The sequence below is a fragment of the Leptinotarsa decemlineata genome, unplaced genomic scaffold, assembly GCF_025532065.1.
Source record: "Leptinotarsa decemlineata unplaced genomic scaffold, Ldec_3_MD MMD2_tig00003798_RagTag_RagTag, whole genome shotgun sequence".
NCBI classification, from domain to species: Eukaryota; Metazoa; Arthropoda; class Insecta; order Coleoptera; family Chrysomelidae; genus Leptinotarsa; species Leptinotarsa decemlineata.
Window position 1 is genome coordinate 1,942,117 of NW_027412596.1, and position 21,538 is coordinate 1,963,654.

Below are 21,538 nucleotides of genomic sequence, written 5' to 3' on the forward strand. Positions count from 1 at the left end.
TTTTTTTCGGGAATTTCTCCATTTCATTACATGTATATTGATTAGGGCTGCAAAAGGGAATTATTTTCGAATCCAAAGGTGGCTCAAAATAGTGACAATATCGAAGTTGTGATTTTTCAATAGAACACCCTATATTTCGTTACAGTTTTAAATAGGTCAGGGAAAAATAATATGATTTCATAAAAGATACTATGTACCTAACTATAATCGTTCTCGAGTAATTTTTTTTTTCATTACAATAAATATTTAAAACATTCACAATTCAATTCCTGACAATAATGAAGTTTCTTTACAAATTAATTTCTTACATCATGGAATGTTTCTGGTGTAATTTTGTAAGAAACACTTCATATTGCCAACCATGAGCTCTGGAATAAACTTCGGTTGTGTAACATATACTTTAGATTTCACCACACAAAAATCTAAGGGTGTCATGTAATCTAGTGGGTCACTTTTCAGGACCAGGTTTACTTATCCACTGGTTTAGATAATTGCCATATAGCCACTTTTAAACCAGTATGTCATAATTAGGAGGTACCTCGTCTTGCTGAAACATAACATCAATTGAAAACTCATTTGGGTTTGTCAATTAACCAAATTGGTAGACTGGCAGAAGTGGTTTCTTAGAAGAGCCCACTAGATCACCTGATACTTTATTTATTTATTTATTTTTTAAGTGACTCAACACTTGTGTTATGCTACAAAGTAATACTAATTAATAGAAAATTACACTTGTGAACAGAGAGTTAGGAAACAATTTAGTGGCAGTGTATCTATTGATGTTCTAATATTTTGATAAATTCAAAGTAATTTTCGAAGATACATTTTTTATGATTCTATAGAGGTTTTATAATTTTTAATATGTTTTATCCTTAGGGGTAGAATATTACAAATTTTTGGTAGTGTGTAAGTTAAAAAGCGATGACAAATATTTTTATTGAATTTTGGAGTGGGTAGCATTTCGTTTGTTGTACTTCTAGTAATATAAACAGTGGGAACATAATTATGAAATATTTTGTTTTTGAATACATACATACATAAACTATGAAAGTATAATGTTCGAATATTACTAAGATCTTGTAAATATATAAGACTGGTGTGATATGATCTTTTTTTCTTCAAGATTATTTTCAGGATATAGTTCTGTATTACGTTCAGCGTTTGCAAGGAACTTTTATACATTGCTCCCCACACCAGAATACCATAACGAAAAAGTGATTCAGCTAGAGATTTGTAAATTAATATGAGTACATTTTTTTATAGAAACTTTTGTAGCTGATGAAATTTATATATTAGCTTCCTCATTTTTTTTTGTCAGATAGTCAACATGCTTGTTCCATTTTTAATTATTGCCAATAATTATGCCCGAATACTTGACTTCGTACATTCCTTTGACTTCCTCCCTCACACCTGGAACTTCAATATTAGAGTTCTGATGTTATAGAGAAAGCAAGATAGTGGGTTTTACTAGCGTTTAATGAAAGACAATACATTATTTTTGTTGAAAATAACAACCGTATCATCAGCGTATGATATAACTTTTGCTTTTACTTTCAAACAGAGTAGAGAATTTATATAGCGTTATTAAATGTGTTTACGAAGAGATCAGTTCCAAGTTGAGGGTTCCTTTGACTTAATACTACATCCCAGGTCTTATTTCGTAATAGGTTCCCTAATTTTTTAAAGTCGATTTTTGTTGTAAAGTAAGAATATATGAATTATAAATTAATTTTTTGTTTTTGTTAGGTTTTTTAAGGAAAATGTGATCAATGCATGATTTAGTTTCAGGAGTAATTCTTGTAGGATTCAGTATGTATGGCACAAATCCATATTTAGCTAGTAAAGATATGTATTTAAATGAATATATTTTTCATTTAATAAATTAATATTGATGTCACCAATAATAACAACCATTTTGTTGGTCTGGATTTTGTTCAGATATAAATCAATTTCATCGATAAACGAGACTAGGATAGTTGGGTTAGGCCTGTATAGGGCAATTATTCTACATTATCAATTGTTACATTTATGATACTTAGTGAGACACCATATATAGTCAATTTGTGATTGGAAATATTGTAGTTAAAGTTTGATTTGATCAAAATCAAAACACCATCGTTTCTTATGATGTACTGTTTGGAACCTTTGGTGTAGTAATGAATATTACTGGAGTTTTTTCCCAACACCAAATCATTATTTTTACACCTCGACACGTGTTTCGATCACCAAGTGATCCTCTTTAAGAGGAAGATGAAACTAGAAACTACTCAAAATTAAAGCTATTTATGCTATACAGGTACATCATACAGGTAGGTAATCAGTAATACCACCCATACAAGTGTACCACCCTAAATTAATTTTACAATTAACCTTTCTATTATTTTACAATATGTCCTACTGAGTAGGACATCATCATCGTTTCTATTAAAATCACCATCATTATGTATTGTTGTATAACCTGGTATATTGAGGTTACTTAAAGATACATTTCTAAAGCATTGACTTAAAACAAAAACGTCACAAGTTAAATTATATGTTTCAATGAGTGCCAGGAATTCATCAAAGTTTTTGTTAGCACTTCGAATATTACTTAAATGAAATGAATAAAAAGACTTAAGTGATCATGAGTTACCATAAACAAGTCATCAATCACACATACTTCGAATATTGAAGTGTGTAATGTTTGTTGAGCATTTTATGTTTTGACAATATAAAATTTTCAGGTTCTACATATTCCCCCAGATGGTCTTTTTCTAGTAATCTCAAATTTTCTAAGATAGTATCTTGATCCACTAGTACCATTAACTACTGTAGTCAATTTTACTTTTTGTCAGGTTGATATGGAACTGTAGAGTTGGACAATTAATGTCTGTCTAATGATGATCAACATTATTTTACAGTTTGTACTTATCATTAGATTTTATACAATTGGTATTTTTTTTTATTTTTGGACAGTATTTTTGTTCATGCTCTTCATTACATAAAGGACAGATCAGTTTATTAGGGCAATTTTGTTTTTTATGATAGAATTCTTGACACTGGAAACTGTAAGAACTGTATGATCTTCAAAGACTGAATACCTTTTTCAGTCGCATTAGTTGTCTAAAAGATGAAGGTGAGCATTCTCCAAAGATTGTTGACTGGTTATCTCTACTTTTTTAATAAATGTTATCTTGATTTCGTCTAGGGCTTCGTTTTGTTGTAAAATTGAGGTTTCAATTTCTTCTTTCGATAGATTTTGTTGAAACATGGATATTTTAACCCTTGGTTTATTCATTTTTGATGTTTCAATATTATATCTATTCTCTATTTTATTTTTAACTTCTTTCTCCATAATTTCAGATTCTATCTTGTTTTTGCATTTGATAACAATTGAGGCAAATGTCATTGATTTCATACTTCTAATGCCAATTTTTAAATTGGATGGTGTTGTATATGTTCATTTATATTTCACACTGTATAGGTCATATTTTACCGATGTGTGTAGACAGTGAAGTCTGTCATTCTGTTATCACTTTTGTCATATGCATTTTTGTAATAAAATATTACGTATTTCTTAACAAGAATTTACATATACAATAGTGGCGACGAGGACGGGATAAAATAAAATGGATTCTGAACAATTCAGTATCCTGATTAAGACTCTTACGGAATCATTACAATGTTCACAAAAATCCTGTTCCCCAGAAGTTATTCCTTTAGAACCTTTTTGCGAAGAAACGGAAACGTGGGCATTTTCATCAAGAGACTAGAGAATTTTTTCAATATGAAGAATTTCACGGGTACCTTGGCAGAGATTGACAATAAGAAGAAAGAATGGTTGATACATTCCATGAGTACAAAAACATTACAACTTCTATACAATTTGACTAGTCCTGACGATCCGAAAACCAAATCATATGATTCTCTCCAAATTCTAATTAAAGAACATCTCCATCCCAAACCCAGCGTAATCGCGGAAGAAAATCGTTTCACAAGAAGAATACAACAAGAAGGTGAAAGCATTTCCGATTTTGTAGCAGATCTGAAGAAACTATCAAGAAATTGTGACTTTCGATGTCTTTCTTGTAATGCGTCCACCGCTGATAAACATCTACGGCAGCAATTTATTAGTGGACTGAAAAACTCCAGTTGGTTGGAAAAACTAATTCAGCTGAAAAAACCCAACAATACTTTTTCGGATTGTGTTCAAACAGCACTAGCAATGGAATCGGCTCACAAAGATTCGAAAGAAATTCAAGCATTGCAATCATCTTCGATGTCAATATCTCAAAATCAACTGAAATTCAGTAAAAACTTCAAAAGGTCATCTCCGAATCCGTTCAAGCGTTTTTGTTTTCGATGTGGTGATGAATCGCATTTAGCAAATGTCTGTAAACACGTTCGTTCACATTGTGGAAGGTGTGGTCGAGTTAGACATTTAGATGCAGTTTGTAGAAATGGAAAACCAATGACAAATCATCCAAGTGTCAAACCTACCAAGAAATTTGTGAAATCCAATAATCAGAATCAGATACATCCAGTAACTCAACCAAGTTCTAGTGAGGTTATTGTGGAAAATGATTCTGATGATGAATTCTATTACATCAACAATATCATAGACTCTGTGTTACCAGAATCTAAGCAAAAACCGGATAAATTTCTCCTTGATGTTCAATTAGATGATAAACATGTAGAAATGGAATACGATACCGGAGCAGCAGTTTCTTCTATATCTTATGATATGTTTAAGGAGCTTTTTCCCAATAAACAGATTCACACAAGTGAACTTCCTTTGAAGACTTACACAAGAGAAATAAAAAAACCAATTGGATACTCAACTTTTGAAGTCATTTATTGCGAACAAAAAGTATTGGCTAACCTATATATATTACCTAGTGAGGTAGAACCTATTTTTGGTCGTGAATGGCTAAAGATATAAAAATTATTCCAACTGAAATTCATTAGGTACAGGACGGTATATATTGGTCAGAAAATTCGAAATCCCAAATTTTGAATGAATTACGAAAAGAATTTAGTGCAGTTTTTGAAACTGGAATTGGTAAAATAAATAATTATGAAGCCAAATTATTTCTTCAGGACAACTCTGTACCAATTTACTGTTCTGCAAGAAAAGTTCCATATGCAATGCAGAAGAAGGTAGAAGACGAGATAGACCGCCTGGAAGAAATAGGAATTTTGACAAAAATTGAATATAGCGAATGGGGTACGCCAATAGTTCCAATTGTTAAGAAAGATGGTACTATTCGATTGTGTACCGATTATAAGGTTACAATTGATAAAATTCTCAAAGATGATCGATATTTAATGCCTAATGTGGAAGATATATTTGCTACAAGTATGATTGGTGGTAACCTTTTCACAACTCTCGATATCAGAGAAGCTTACCTTCATATGCCTATGGATGATAATAGCGCCAAAATCCAAGCTGTAACCACAACGAAAGGAGATTATATTGTTAACCGTCTTATGTTTGTAACCAAGGTGGCACCAGCAATTTGGCAACGTTACATTACAAGAACCTTATTCGATATACCGGGGGTATGCGTATTTCTGGATGATATCAAAATACAAGGATCAAGTTTCCATGACCATCTTCAGACATTAAAAAAAGTTCTGAAACGTTTGCAAGATGTTGGCCTAAGAGTTAGAGAAAATAAATGTAAATTTTTCGAGTCCAAAATTACTTATCTGGGACATACTGTATCTGACAAAGGTTTAGAAAAGACTCCAGAGAAGATCAAGGCAGTAGTCAATGCAAGAATTCCAACAAACACATCTGAGCTGAAGAGTTGGCTGGGACTAGTAAATTACTATAGTAGATTTCTCAAGAATCTAGCGACGAAACTATCTCCACTGTATAATTTACTCCAGAAAAATGTTACTTTTCAATGGACAGAACAATGTCAAAATGCTTTTGATCTTATGAAACGGGAAATTACATCAAGTGAAATTCTCTGTCCATATGATTCTAAGTTACCATTAGTACTGGCTACAGATGCAAGTCCCTATGCGCTTGGAGCAGTTCTTTCCCATATAATGCCGGATGGCACTGAAAGACCGATTGCTTACGCTTCCAGGTCTCTCAGTAAATCAGAGAAAAACTATAGCCAAATAGACAAGGAAGCTACTTCGATATTTTGGGCTTGCAATAAATTTTTCCGTTACTGTTATGGGAGAAAATTCCGACTGATCACAGACCACAAACCATTAGTGTCCATTTTTCACCCAGAGAAACATCTTCCTAGTATGGTGGCTACTAGAATGCTTCATTAGGCTTGTAGTTTTTAAACTACTTTTAAAAAACGTTTTTGATTGAAGTTTTTATTAATTCCTTATTTTATTTTCCAAACAAAATCATCTAAACAAACACATCTCCTAGCAACACCTAGCATACTCCATTTGAAGGAAATTGTAGGGCACTACATTACACCCCCCCTTAAAAAAAAATATTAAACGCGAAAATGAACTCTTCTTCCAAAGCGGGTTACATAATTTGATTTTTCTGGATTTTCATTTTGATTTTCTGATTTCTTCTTGAGAATTCCATTTGGTGTATTTGGAAATTTTGCATTTTCAGGTAAATTTTCATTTGATGATTCTATAAAAGCTGGCTTCAACCTATCAATCGAAATATTCTTTCTTTTTCCATCAACTGAAAGTGTAAAATATTTTTCGGTTCTTTCTAAAACCTTGTAGGGACCAGAATAAGGAGTTTGCAATGGTTTCTTAACACAATCTGTTCTTAGAAAAACATGAGAGGTGTTTCGCAATTCCTTATGTACAAACATTTTTTTCTCTCCATGATGACTGGACTGATTGCTGATTTTTATGTTTCTCATGGTTTCTTGTAAAGTTTTCAAAAATTCTATATGCGATAATTTCTTTTCTTTTCCATTGGTTAACACAAAATCTCCTGGAACACGTAATGTAGAACCATACAATATTTCAGCACTACTTAAACCATTTAAATCTTCTTTTGGAGAAACTCTAATACCATATAGAACAGTGGGGATATATTCGGACCATTTTTCAATAGGGTGGCATTTTAGTGCAGATTTCATTGATCTGTGAAACCTTTCTATCATTCCATTTGAACTTGGATGGTAAGGTGTAGTATGTATATGTTGAAAACCCATGATCTTTGAAAACTCCTTGAAAAGTGCACTTTCAAATTGTCTTCCTTGATCTGATGTTACTCTGAAAGAAATACCAAAACGAGTGATCCAGCCGTCATAAAATGCTTTGGCAACTGTTTCTGCTGATATGTCTCGAATTGGAAAAGCTTCAACCCATCTTGAATATCTATCAATACAGGTGAGGCAGTAAGAGAATCCATTAGATGGGGGTAGTGGTCCAACTAAATCAATATTTACATGTTCAAATCTGGCATCAGGTATTGCAAAATACCCGGTTGGGCTCACAATATGTTTGGTTACCTTAGATTTCTGACATGATATGCAACACTGAACCCATTTTTTTATTTGTTTGTTCATATTTTGCCAAACAAATTTATTCTTCATCAGTCTCAGCGAGGCTTTGATACCTGGATGTGACAAATTGTGAATTTTATCAAATATCTCTCTTCTGAAAGGTTCAGGAACATATGGTCTGATATTATTGGTTGAAATATCACAAATTATGTTGAAATTAGTACCAGGAATTTCCATTTTCTTCAACACTAATGAAGTATTTCCTTCTAGCAAATCTTGTAGTTGGGCATCATTTGCTTGTTCTTTTTCCCATATTCCATAATCGATTGTGTTCTCTAAACTGATAGTAGAAATCCTTGATAAGGCATCAGCTACTATGTTTTGACTCCCAGAAATATACCGAATATCTGTTGAAAACTGGCTTATATAATCTAAATAACGAATTTGTCTTGGTGACAAAGTTTCGCTATTTTTTTCGAAGGCAAAAGTGATTGGTTTGTGATCAGTATAAATGACAAATTCTCGACCTTCTAAAATATATTGAAAATATTTGATAGCTTCGTAAATAGCCAGTAATTCCCGGTCATAAGTACTGTATTTGGTCTGAGAACTTTTGAGTTTCTGAGAAAAGAATCCCAGAGGTTTCCAAATATTTTCTTCGAATTGATTAACTGCTGCTCCAATGGATTCATTTGAAGCATCAACCATCAAGGCTAATGGACTAGTCATCGATGGGTGGACTAATAAAGCTGCGTTAGTTATTGCCTCTTTCATTTTCAAGAAAGCTTTCTCTTGTGACATGGTCCAACAGAGTTTGTCATTTTTCTTTGGATTTCCTTTCAGGAATTCATTAAGGGGTGCTTGAATTTCAGCTGATTTGGGTATAGATGTTCGGTAAAAATTGACCATACCAAGAAATCGTCTCAGTCCATTGATATCTTCTGGCTTTTTATATTCTATAATTCCTTGAATTTTTTTATCAGTTGGTTTTATTCCATCTTTTGTGACTAAGTATCCTAAAAACTCTATAGCTTCCTTGCCAAATTCACTTTTATCCACATTAATGGTAATTCCATGATTTTGTAATCTTTCAAACAAAAGATTCAGATGTGCTTTGTGCTCATTTTCATCCACTGAAGCAATTAAGAAGTCATCCAAATAGGGGAAGCAAAAATAAAAATCTTTTGTTATTTGATGGACATATCTTTGGCACGTCTGCGCTGCATTTTTTAGCCCAAACGGCATAAAGAGATATTCATAAAGTCCAAAGGGTGTAATTATGGCAGTTTTCTCGATATCCTCTGGAGCCATCGGAATTTGGTGAAAGGCCTTGACTAAGTCAATTTTTGAAAATATCTTTTTGTCCTCCAAATGAAAGGTGAAGTCTTTAATATTTGGTATGGGATACCTATCTGGGACAGTTTTAGAATTCAATGACCTGTAATCCCCACATGGTCTCCAGTCTCCATTTGATTTTCGTACCATGTGTAAAGGACTGGCCCATGGGCTTTTAGAAGGCCGAATTATTCCCTGTTCCATCAAATATTTGAATTCTTTCTTAGCAGCATCCAGTTTTTGGGGATTAAGTCTGCGAACTTTGAAGTGTGTGGGTTGTCCTTTGGTTATTATTTGATGTACAATATTTGTTTTTTCTTTCGATTCATTTAGACATTTACTTGTCAAATTAGGAAAATCAATTAAAAGTCTGCGATAAGGGCAATTAGTGTTTATTGTTTTAATACTGAAACATTTATCAACAAGTAATATTTCACCATTGCTCATTAAATTTGTTTTAGTATCAACCAAAATTCCATTTGATAAATTAACTGTTAATCCAAAATTCTTCAAAAAATCTGCTCCAATTATGGCTCTATCAACATCTGCTATGATAAACTTCCAGTTGAATTGTCTTTTCAATCCTAACGTTAATGTCAGTAGTATTTCTCCATAAGTTTTTATTTTAGATCCATTAGCAGCATATAGTGTTTTATTTAAGACTGGTAGATGGTGATCTAACTTTGGTATTAATGATATTTCAGCACCTGTGTCAATTAAATATTTTATCTTGGACTCAGGATCGAAAATTATGAGACGACTTTCATTCGGGCCATTTTCGCTAGTCGTCATTAACGATTGGCCTATAGGTTTTCCGAAGATATTTTGACGAAAGTACAAGGTTGGATACATTTTCTAGCTGAATTTTTGAAGAGTCTGTGGTAATAACATAGTTCATCGTTAGAGTTTGAATCTTGGAATTTTGATTTAGTCCTTGATTTTGATCTGAATCTTGATCTTGATCTAGACCATTCTCCTTCAAAAACTGGGCTGCGTCTTCTGTTACGAGATTCATCAAGTTTTTGAATAAGTTGCTCAATTTTATTTTCTAAGCGATTTTCTTTTTGACCAGTTTGAATAGAACAAACGTCCGTATTTCCAATTCCTTTCATCATTCCATCGGCCATAGTTATAAGTTCTTCCTCAGGAAGTTTCTCATAAAATGCCCGGATAAGTTGTTCCACTGTGTTTGGAAGTTTCTTCAGCCAAGATAATAAGATGAAATTTGGAGTCATTTGTCCTGAGGCAAGATCCTTCATTTGCCGATAGAGCTGACTAGGTTTTCTGTCTCCAAGTTGACACTCACTGAATAACTTCGTCATTTTTTCTTCGTCTGATATTTGATACATTCTAATGAGTTGACTTTTCAGTAATTCATATGAATCTGAAGAATTTTTGTGCTGTATTGAAAAAAGATTTGAATTTTCTTTAACAATACTGCAATCTAAAACTGTCAGTATCTTTCCAAATTTGATATTATTGGAATGTATGCTATTTAGGTTAAAAATTGTTTCTACGGTATTGAACCACAGTTCGGGTTCAGTCTTCCAGAAGGATGGTAAAGTGACAGATTTTGCACGATTGAATTCAGTTTCTGGCTCCATGCTGTAGTCTGGACTAGTTTGATAGAACAACGATCTTTTTCTGTGGAAATTGAAGGCGTAGTAACTGCTGGATTAAGTATAGGTGTAGACTCTCTACTCATTTGTTGAATAAGTTTTTCTATGCCTTCCATTCTCCTATTATTATTTTCGAGATTTTCAATCAGCTTATTACAAAGAATCTCTAGCTTGTTCACCTTTTCAATAACACTACCTTCTGCTTGAGATTCCTTAGATTTTTCCTGATAACTGATTTTGCAAAGAAGTTCTGTGAAATCAAAATCTTGGGAATTTATCATTCCAGGATACTCCTTAAGAATTTCAGCCTCCAGCATTATTTTCATGTCAGGAACAGTTCCACCAGGATTGACATTGAAATATCGAACTATTCACTTCTCGGGGTCACCAATTGTAGTTTTTAAACTACTTTTAAAAAACGTTTTTGATTGAAGTTTTTATTAATTCCTTATTTTATTTTCCAAACAAAATCATCTAAACAAACACATCTCCTAGCAACACCTAGCATACTCCATTTGAAGGAAATTGTAGGGCACTACAGGCTCAATTCTTACAAGGCTTTGATTACGAAATTTCATACAGATCCACAGAAAAGCATGCGAATGCAGACGCGTTATCTAGATTACCAGAAACCGCAAACACAACACATACTTCAATTGATACAGTAGCACATTACCAATTACAACAGTTGTTAGTTCTAACAGTAATGCATACTGAAATTGCCAAAGAAACGCAAGCGGATTCTATTCTAATGAATATCTACAAAAGTTTACTTGAAGGAAAGAGAATCACAGAAATTGGATACGTTGGTAATGATTTGGAATTTTCACTTACACATGGAGTTATTTTAAAAGGTTCAAGGGTGGTTATTCCGACCACACTACGGAGAAAAATCCTGGAAGAACTACATGAAGCTCATACAGGTATAGTGAAAATGAAAGCGCTAGCCAGATCTTACGTCTGGTGGCCAAAAATTGACTCCGATATTGAGCAATTAGTCAAAAGTTGCATACCATGTCAAAGTGCTCAAAATAAACCGATGAAGGTACCACCTCACTGTGGGGAATACCCAAGCTCTCCCTGGCAACGAATACACATTGACTTTGCTGGTCCTTTCATGGGTAAATATTTCCTACTAGTAATAGATGCATTTTCTAAATGGCCAGAGATCATTTCCATGACTTCTATGGTAGCTTCAGGAACAATTTCCATTTTACGTAATCTTTTTGCCCGTTATGGTCTACCAGTCATTTTAGTTAGCGACAATGGTCCAACATTTAGATCTCAAGAGTTTGAACTGTTTTTGAAAAGTAATGGTATCCTGCACAAGTACTCAGCACCATATCATCCGGAAACAAACGGCCAGGTTGAAAGATACGTCCAAACAATGAAAAATGCACTGAGGAAATTGACATCTAACCGAGACAATTTGGATTGTAAATTGGCCAACTTTTTAATGCAATATAGAAAAATACCAAATTCAACTACGGAAATGTCACCTGCCATGCTTTTTTTACAAAGAGAAATTCGTACAAAAATTGATTTACTCAGATACATTGAAAATGAAGACAACAAAAATTTAATTCGACCTCAAATGAAGTATTTCATCCCTGGTCAACGAGTTCGAGTTCTGAATTATGATAAAAGCTCGAAATGGAAATTCGGAAAAATTGTTAAAAGAGAAGGTTCACTGCATTATTACATCGAGGTTGATGGTAAGTTGTGGCGACAACATTTGGATCAAATAGCGCCAACGGAGGTAGATTGGTCGAATAATTACAGAAATATCCGATGTTGCTCTTATGGAAATATATCACCCAATGAAGACATTAACATATCTACCACTCAAAGCTCCAATCAGGAAACAACGGAAATGGACAATGAACAACAGGAAGGGATTTCTATTTCACTACCGGAGAATGAAGCATCAATTTCTGACTATTCATCTATAGAAAATTCGGATGGCAATAAAGATCAACAAACGAACACATCAAATACTGAGAAGAGCAATCAAGCAGTAAGGAGAGGTACGCGAGTGAGAAAACCTGTGCAAAGATTAAACCTCTAAATAAAGGGGAAGATATATGTTGTATATGTTCATTTATATTTCACACTGTATAGGTCATATTTTACCGATGTGTGTAGACAGTGAAGTCTGTCATTCTGTTATCACTTTTGTCATATGCATTTTTGTAATAAAGTATTACGTATTTCTTAACAAGAATTTACATATCGACGGCGGAAACGCAGGACCTCGTAACTGACAAAATTCTCAAAAATGAGTTATTTTATGTTTTGTCTTTAGAATAAGTAGCGGCATCTGTCAATCAAAGATGGAAGCTGATAAGATTCTAGAACGGCTGAAAATGAAGAAAACATTACCTCGTAATATTTTCGCGCTATTTTGTCTATGCAATACCTCGTAAATTGTATTCCAACGTGCGTAAGGGTGCAACGTGATAGTGGTGTGCATGAAATATTGCTTTTACGAGTTGATTTTGTTGACATATTATAACTTTACACTTTCAGTTATATCAAAAGTAAGTAAGAAAAGTTTATTTAAAAATTTTGTTATTATTTTCCTTCAGTGTCGGCTAAAATATATTATTACAATTTCAGGTTGAAGATACGAGGTCCTGTCTTAGGTTGCTTGAATTTTCAATACCTTTTAACTGTTCAACAACAGAATTAAATGACATTTTTTTATTTTATTGGTAGGTTGAGTAGTTGATTATTCGTCGTATTTAATATTATACAATGCTATGTTTTGTAATATTGAATACATATTTTATTTCAGGCTGAAACTAGAGGATTTTGCGGGGGATTTTCTAGTATACAAGGGTCATGCTGAACCGGACGAGAAAACTTGTTGAGTTGGCCAGAAGAAAGGCGGAGGATGAGGAAAACGAACGCAGTGAGAAAACAACATCGACTCCCGAGCTCTTGAGACCAACTCAAATCAATATTTTAGAAGATGCACTAAGCCCTGAGGATGTGGAGCATCTGATAAACAACGCCGAAATTATTTTTGAAGACAATACTTCTATATATTATGAATGTTTGAATCAACCTAACGTGAACGACAGCAGCGAAGTAGACCTAATTAGTACGAGTAACGAAGATCCGCCTAATGATATTCCATTCCAAGTTACACAAAACAATCTTGATTTGAATATTGCTATGATTTTTCAATCTCAAGAAACTGTTGAAGATATTAGCGCATTAGTTGAAAAACCACATGTTGATTATAAAACACTTGAAACTGCAGAAGAAATAAACAATAACGAAACGATAAAAAGCACTGAACAGTACCAGCCGCAAGAAGATTCTGATAATAGTAGTTATGAAGATACCAGTGACCATAGTGATGAAGGAAATAAAGATAAGAAAAGAAAAGTAGTCAAAGGAGAAAACAAAAGACACATGAATAAGAAGTTACGAATGAGCGGACAAAATTATTTGGGATTCAGGAAACCTAAGAACCAAAATAACACATTTCACGATACACCTAGGGAAGAAAGGCGCCTTAAACCTCGTTGTAACTGCAAAAAAGTGATTAGGAGAAAGTGCCAGGAAGTTTCTGAGCAAAACAGAGAGAAAATCTTCTCAAAATTTTGGTCGCAAATGAATTGGGATCAACGCAGGACTTTTGTAGCAAATACCGTCAGAATAGGCGAGAGAAGAAGGCATATTGAGTCAGAATCTAGGCGATCAATCACATTACACTATAACTTGATCGTGAATAATGTGGTCTTGCCTGTATGCAAGACAATGTATTTGAATACACTATCTTTAGGGGAATGGTCTGTAAGATCTTGGGCTATGAAGGCAGAAGAAGGTATTAGTTCCAGTACAGAGTTAGAGGCGGCCTCAAGACCAAAACGTAGGGACATTTTTGAGAAAGACAGAGACTTTCTAAAATTGTTTTTGACCGAATTGAATAAATTGCCATCTCACTATTGTCGAAAGACTACAGACAGATTGTATTTGGAGCAAATATTTCAATCATGGGTTGACGTGTACAAGATTTACGAGAAACGTTGCGAGGATGAAAACTATAAAGTTCTTTCTCTAAAATTATTCAAGAATGTGGCAAACCAGATGAAGATTTCTCTGTTCCAACCTCGCAAAGATCAATGCGACATTTGTTTTATGTATAAAAATGGCAATGTCGAAAAAGAAAATTATGACAAACATATTTCGAAGAAAAATTTGGCAAGATTAGAAAAAGAAAAAGACAAGGAGAAGGCACTGAAAGGAGAATGTCATGTGATAACCATGGATGTTCAAGCAGTGAAGTTGTCGCCACAGATACCTGCAAGCGCACTTTATTATAAGACGAAACTGTGCTGCCACAATTTTACTTTGTATAACTTAGCTACAAAAAGAGTTGTTTGCTACTGGTTCAACGAGACTGAAGCAGACGGCCAAGCTTCAACCTATGCTTCTTTTTTGCTAGAGTATCTAGAGGGGGAATTCCTGAAAAATGACAAGTTGCCTATCATCATATATTCGGACGGATGCACTGCCCAAAATAGAAATGCAATACTTTCTAATGCTTTACTCTACCTAGCGGACAAATTCACAGTATCAATTGTTCAAAAATTTCTTGAGAAAGGACACACTCAAATGGAGTGTGACTCAGTTCACAGTGTGATAGAAAAACGATTGAAAAACAAAGAAATTTACTTACCTAGTGATTACTTGAAAATAACCAAGGAGGCTAGACGAGCACAGCCATATGAAGCAAGAAATAGAAACTTTGACTTTTTCAAAAACTTTGGAGAAAAAAGTTTGATGAAGTATAAATCTATTAGACCTACAAGGACGAGTGACTCTAATTACCTAGTTACCGATATTCGCGCACTCCAGTATAAAGAAGGAAAAATTTTCTACAAAGTCGACTTTGGCGAAGATTTTCAGGAAATTCCAATCCGGCCGAGTAAAGTTGACTTCGAATCTATCATGTTTCCTCGTCTATACAGCTCCAGGAATCCAATAACAAAAACTAAATTCGACCATCTCCAGGCAATAAAAAATTGTCTTCCGCGTGACTGTTGGGAATTTTACGATTGTTTACCATACAGTACCAAAGAAAAATAGAGCAATTCTAAGAAAGAGAAATAGTACATTGTAAGAAAAGTGATAGATTTGATCTCTTCATAATTCTATTTTATATTTAGTTGCTTTTAGTATACCTGCAGTCCTAAAAAAATAATTATGATTTTAGGCTTTCAATGTTACAGTAGAACCAGGTCGCCTGGTGACTGCTTGAGCATCATGTAACCACGTTTTCTAAGAAATTTTCCCAATTTTAAGTGTTTATTTATACGGTAAATCAGGTTACCAGGTGGCTAAGTGTTTGTAGATCATCATGTGACTGGTTATTACGTTGGATGTTCATATTAATTTTAATTATAAGAAAATATTGCAAGTACATTCTTCAGTGTATTAAAGTTGTTTCATATAAATATTTCAAGATTGACATTAACTCGTAAGTGAATTTTCAGCAAAAGCATTACCACGTAACTACCCTCATTTATCTAAAAGTCAAAACTACTATGAAAATTAATTGCTCATTCCGTTTTTCCAACAAAAAGTAATCCTAATTCACGAGATAATTAATACAACACGTCTTGAATGTGAAGCTGTACGGTTTTTTGGCTCTCCTTTGAAATCATCACATTGTCACTTACGAGTTCCTGCGTTTCCGACGTTGATATACAATAGACGGATTGATTTTATTTATTATTTCCTCCTTCGTTTTTTCCGTATCTTGGGTAGTCTTAGGTTTTATTATTATATGGGGAACGTTTTGCAGAGTTGTGGTAGAAAATGTGTTGAAGCTTCGTTGTGTAGCCTCGGAGTAAGTAGGTACTGTGATATGGGTACGTTCTGTTTCGTAGTTGTTAAGTTTATCTTGTAACATTTTTATAATTTCATTCTTATTATTTATTATTTCTTCCTTATCTTTTATAATGTATTGCAAACTTTCAACATACTCATAGTTCCTGCATTTTTTACAATTGAATTTCAATGTACGTTTTTGTAGTGGCATGCATTTCAATTGGGATGCTGTTAGGTCGGAAGACTCTGTACAAATGAAATTTTGGCACATATCACAAGAAAAACAAGGAGATTTGATCTCTTTTGTTGATTGTTTTGTTACTTTGATTTTTAAATGAAAATGCTAGTCACAATTGGAAACTAAATAACATTGAAATGTATAGAAATCATCCCTTCGAATTCTGACCAAGCATAAAAGAGGTTTTGGCTATTGATTTTCATAAAACCCGTTTCTCAATATTATACAGAATGTTCGAAAATCATTGTCACTTTTTTATAATTTCGGACAAAGATAACTTTGTTATCTTATACAGGGTGTAACCCTGTATTTTTTGGTCTGAACAATATAAAATGCATTTGTTTAAGGTGGTTGCAATTACAGTTTTTTGTTTAATAAAATTGTTATTTTCGGTTAATCTGTTTAATTTTTTTCAGGGATTTCAAATCAATTTATATTATATTAGACAATGGAAGTCCGAACTGATGAATTAAAATGCATTTATCTTTCATTTCATTTTGGGGTTCCCTATATCTAACCTAAATAGTTTTTCAGATATTGGCTTTTTCAAAAAATAGTTCTTATTTCAATGTATTCTTTGAATCAAGATAGATTACAAACGACATTTCTTGAACTTGTTGAATGAATTCTTATTGACAATTATTGTGTTTTACATTATTCAAAACATTTACTGAATTATTATCGTTGAAAATGAAAACTTATTCCATTCAAGAGCGGATAGATATAATTTTAGCGATTGACGAGTGTTTAGAGAATTGTCTTTTGGCTTCGAGGGTGTATGCCCAAAAATATCCAGACCGGAATCATCAAAACAAGTTGATTTTCTAACGATTGCTACATAAATTTCGTAGGACTGGAAAAGTAGCTTATGAAAAGGCAAAAAGACTAAAACCTATCATTGGAAACGAGGAAAATGAATTCCTTATTATGGGATCAATCATAGAAAACTCTCATACAAGTCAACTGACTGAGCATTTCTAGGGTAATAAAAAATTTGAATTTCACCCGTACCATATTCAGATGCACCAGGAATTAAATGAAATAGACTTCCATCGACGAATCAATTTTTGTCTATGGGTTCTGGATAAGTTTAGTGAGGATGAACATTTTTTGGATTCCATTTCATTTTCTGGTGAATCCACTGTTCATAACAATGGCTTGGTGAACAGACACAACTTCCATTATTATAGTGATGTAAATATTCATTTTTTCCGCACTCTGGATAACCAGAATATGTAGATGATCTGTTAACGTGTGGGGAGGAATTATAGGTATATTTGTTATAGAACCATAGGTACTTGTTGATGGAAACTTGAATGGTCAAATATTTTTACAATTGTGTACAAGATTATCTGCTAGAGCTTCTGGAGAATGAGCCGCTAAAAATCAGGCAACGGATGTGGTCTCAATTGGATGGAGCTCCAGCATATTTCAAATTCAGTGTAAGACAGTTTTTGAATATGTGCTTTACGAATAAATGTATTGGTAGGGGAGGACCACAATAATGTGTTGTGTTGGATAGAATCGTACATGGAAATTGTTATGGAATTACATCAGCTCCTTTTGATGTGAAACTAGGTGTTCCACAACGATTTGTTCTGGGTCCATTGTTATTCTTAATTTTTATCAATGACTTGCCTGAATTTATATCATATTATCACATAACTATGTATGCTGACGATACTACAATCACTGTAGTAGTTGGTGTCAATGTTACTAACTGATTGATGAAAACATTAGTTAGGAGTGATTTCTGTTGTAATTTATTCACTTTGAATGACATGGAAGTATCAAAAGAAGTAAATTTTCTTGGAACTATTTTAGATGGATAGTCACATACAAAAAGTGTGCAGTAAACTTAATTCAGCTTATTATTCAAACAGTTGAAACAATTTTTATTTTTGCGAATATATACTCCCACACCAGTTTGAACATAATGGGTTGGAGATGTGCAAAGGAATTTTCTAGAGTTTTCATATTTATATATAAAATAATATGTGTCATTTTTGTTTACAGGAACCATGACTTGAGCATAACAAACTTGAGCATTCACGGTGAGGATACTCGCCATGTTACTGTTCTCAGGGTCTCTTGGCATAAGAGTGGCAATTTTCAAAAAAATTTATTATATAATGACATCCATTTTCATATAACAGACTGCAACTTTCATAAAAAAAGATTAAATTCTGAAACTATGTTCAGTAAGAAAGTTGAAAACTTATTACTGGACAAATGTTACTACAGCCATAAGAAATATTTAGAGGACACTCTCACAAAGGAATAATAAAATTTTTAATTGCTGTAATGTTTCACTTATTGTTTTTGCTTCAGTTTCAGTGTTCTGACTGGTGATTTCATTTTATTTTATATATTGACATATGACTACAGCAAGCAAAACTACCATATTTTCATTAATTATATTAATTTATTTGTATATATAAGTTGGCGAATATGTATACCTTTGTATACGTAAATATTAATTATAATTTTTTTATTCATAAGTGACGTACTGTAAAACGGGTTAGTTTTATTATTTTATTGATCATTTTTGACCTACCATATATACGCTATGTATCACAAATGGTAAATAAATATTATTATTATTCAGCATAGCTGCTTTACATTTTCAGGCACTGAAAAAATGGGTTGGTAAATTTCTATGTCTTTGACTGAAGACAATGATTAGAAAGATATTATTGAAATAAAATACCTCCATGGTATTCAAACAAACAAACAAACCAATTTTCAAGGAAATCAAAGTTGTCATCATGAACAATGAATATGGGATATCATAACTACAAAATGATCTTCAGTTGATTTTGGTGTAACAAACATTCAATTCAGACTAGGGGTAGATAGATCGAAAATGCCCTAGGTGACAACCTACACCTTTATTTCTTTTTGCCATAAAAGGAACAATCATTAGGAAGGGACTTATTTTCAATGGTTAGCCAGGCATCTACTACCATGAAACAAATATTGCCATGCAATACATATATTCAAAATTATTAATTAGTCCTTGAACTATGTACCACTTTATGAAAATATGTATGAGATAAAGATAAAAATTGATGCATTAAATGTAGTAATAATTCAAGAATATGTAATTGTTTAACCTTTGAAATATACTAAAGTGTATATCATCATAATACAGCAAAATATTGCAGGAATATATTTGTCAAATCTAATGGAAGTATAGAACAGATTGCAACTAATTATTGAGCAACAATAAGTGTTCTCACCATTTTTTGGTAAACTTCTTATTACATTCACAGCTGCGTTAAATTTTTGCTCGGTTGTCATGATTAGAAAAAGAAATTTTTACACTTATTCACTATCGACGATAATAAAAAATAAAAATACATCACATGAACGTTTTTTAAAAATGTTGTTTTTCCCTTTCCTACTCTTCACAATATTCATTAACATTCAATCACATCAGAAAATTCACGAATCACTCATCACTCATTCCACTGTACAACCACAGAACAATTTGCTTCTGTTCTGTCACTTGTGGTGTGGTACTTCTGTTTCTGTACGGTGCCATACCAGAATGTTTTTTTAGACAACCTCAGAGTTATAAAAAATAAGTAGAGATACCCTCCGTATATAAACACAACATATTTGTAGACAACCAGGATATCCATCTCTCTCACAGTAAAATGTGGACAAGGGGACTGAGGGAATTGTTTACATAATCCTCTGGACTGGATCCAGGAGCGTGCGGAAAATATGTTAAGAAAATTCTAATGACTATCAACTATTAATTCGATCGAAAATTCTGGGTTACGCCCATGCTCCATTTGTTGTTTACCTGTGAAATTAACATGCGAGGATTGCGAAAATCCACAAACAACACAGAACAAAACCAAATCAGAATTTCTGGTAACTCTGGGAAGGGTAATAAGGTTCGTGCATGGGACTGATACTTATAGCACGACAGTTACGTAATGAGGAAAACCATGAGAATTCTTGCCGCGAAAGGACACTGAGGGGCTTGAGGTCTATTTCCCTAGTTCTTTCGTTATTTACATATGGATAAATGAATTTATTCGAATGATCCGGTGATGAGTGATAAATATTTTGAAGAAGGAAGGTTTGACACCAGCGATACTAATACTGAAGGTATTAAGCAGTATTTTGACGACTACTGCCAGTTTAGAAGCTGACGTGTCATTGACCTGAACTTATCATTCAATCCATTTAACTATTCCTTTTCCACTTCAGATCACAATAATTTATTTTCTCCACAAATTAGTGTTTCTATATTTTTTAAATTCAGTACTCATTGTCCATTGAGTAGAGTATTGTTTGAAGTTTCAGTTGAATGTTTGTATTGTACGAGTATTGTCGTACAATACAAAGTTGAGTTTAATTAAAGTGAATTAAATTTGAGTTTAATTGTTCTGTGTGGTCAATTATTATCGAACTCATGGGGAAAACGTAACATTTCGTGTATGAAGTGGAATGATTGACTAAAAAATTTCTCGTTTATGGTGAAAACAAGGAGTATCATTTACAATGTACACACAGGAGGATCTTAAATTATGGGTAACTATCCAGGAGAAAAAAAAGATACAATCAAATATACCCTCATTTACTTGAAGAATTGGAATTTACTCAAAAGTGAGTAAGCAGCAGCTACTGAAATTTATTCAGGAAGAATTTGAAAAAATATTTCAAGAAACAAATAAGAAATTTAAAAAGTAATCTACAGTGTGACCCATTTAAGATGGAAGCACCCTTATAAAACTTACATTTCTCAACCGATTGGAATGTTTTTTTTTGTTAGGTAGATATTCAAAAAGTCTATTAGGACACCAAATATCATGAATAAATCTCAATTTCCAGGGCCAACTAATCTTATTTTTCAAGGTCAAAAATCTAAAAAAATTACTAGCGATTTTTTTAGAAAAACTCTGACTACACCACTGGATTTGTGACATTTTCAAATGGGTAACATGTAAATTACGTTGAAATGCGTCAATCAATAAAAAAGTTATAAAGGAATGAAATTTGAAAAATATGCCGTTTAATCAACCCACCAATTCATGTTCAGGAATTTT

At 33.1% G+C, this 21,538-nt stretch overlaps 1 protein-coding gene across 1 annotated transcript in view; it reads right to left on the reverse strand.

Annotated features, from left to right (window-relative positions):
- Window positions 1-19,972, reverse strand: part of LOC111512282 (uncharacterized) — a 38,388-nt gene extending 18,416 nt beyond the window's left edge. Inside the window, exon 1 of the mRNA XM_074178449.1 lies at window positions 19,715-19,972. Coding sequence (XP_074034550.1) covers window positions 19,715-19,775 — 61 coding nt within the window. The 5' untranslated portion in view covers window positions 19,776-19,972. The remainder of the gene's footprint in view (window positions 1-19,714) is intronic.
- Window positions 19,973-21,538: the final 1,566 nt, after the last annotated feature.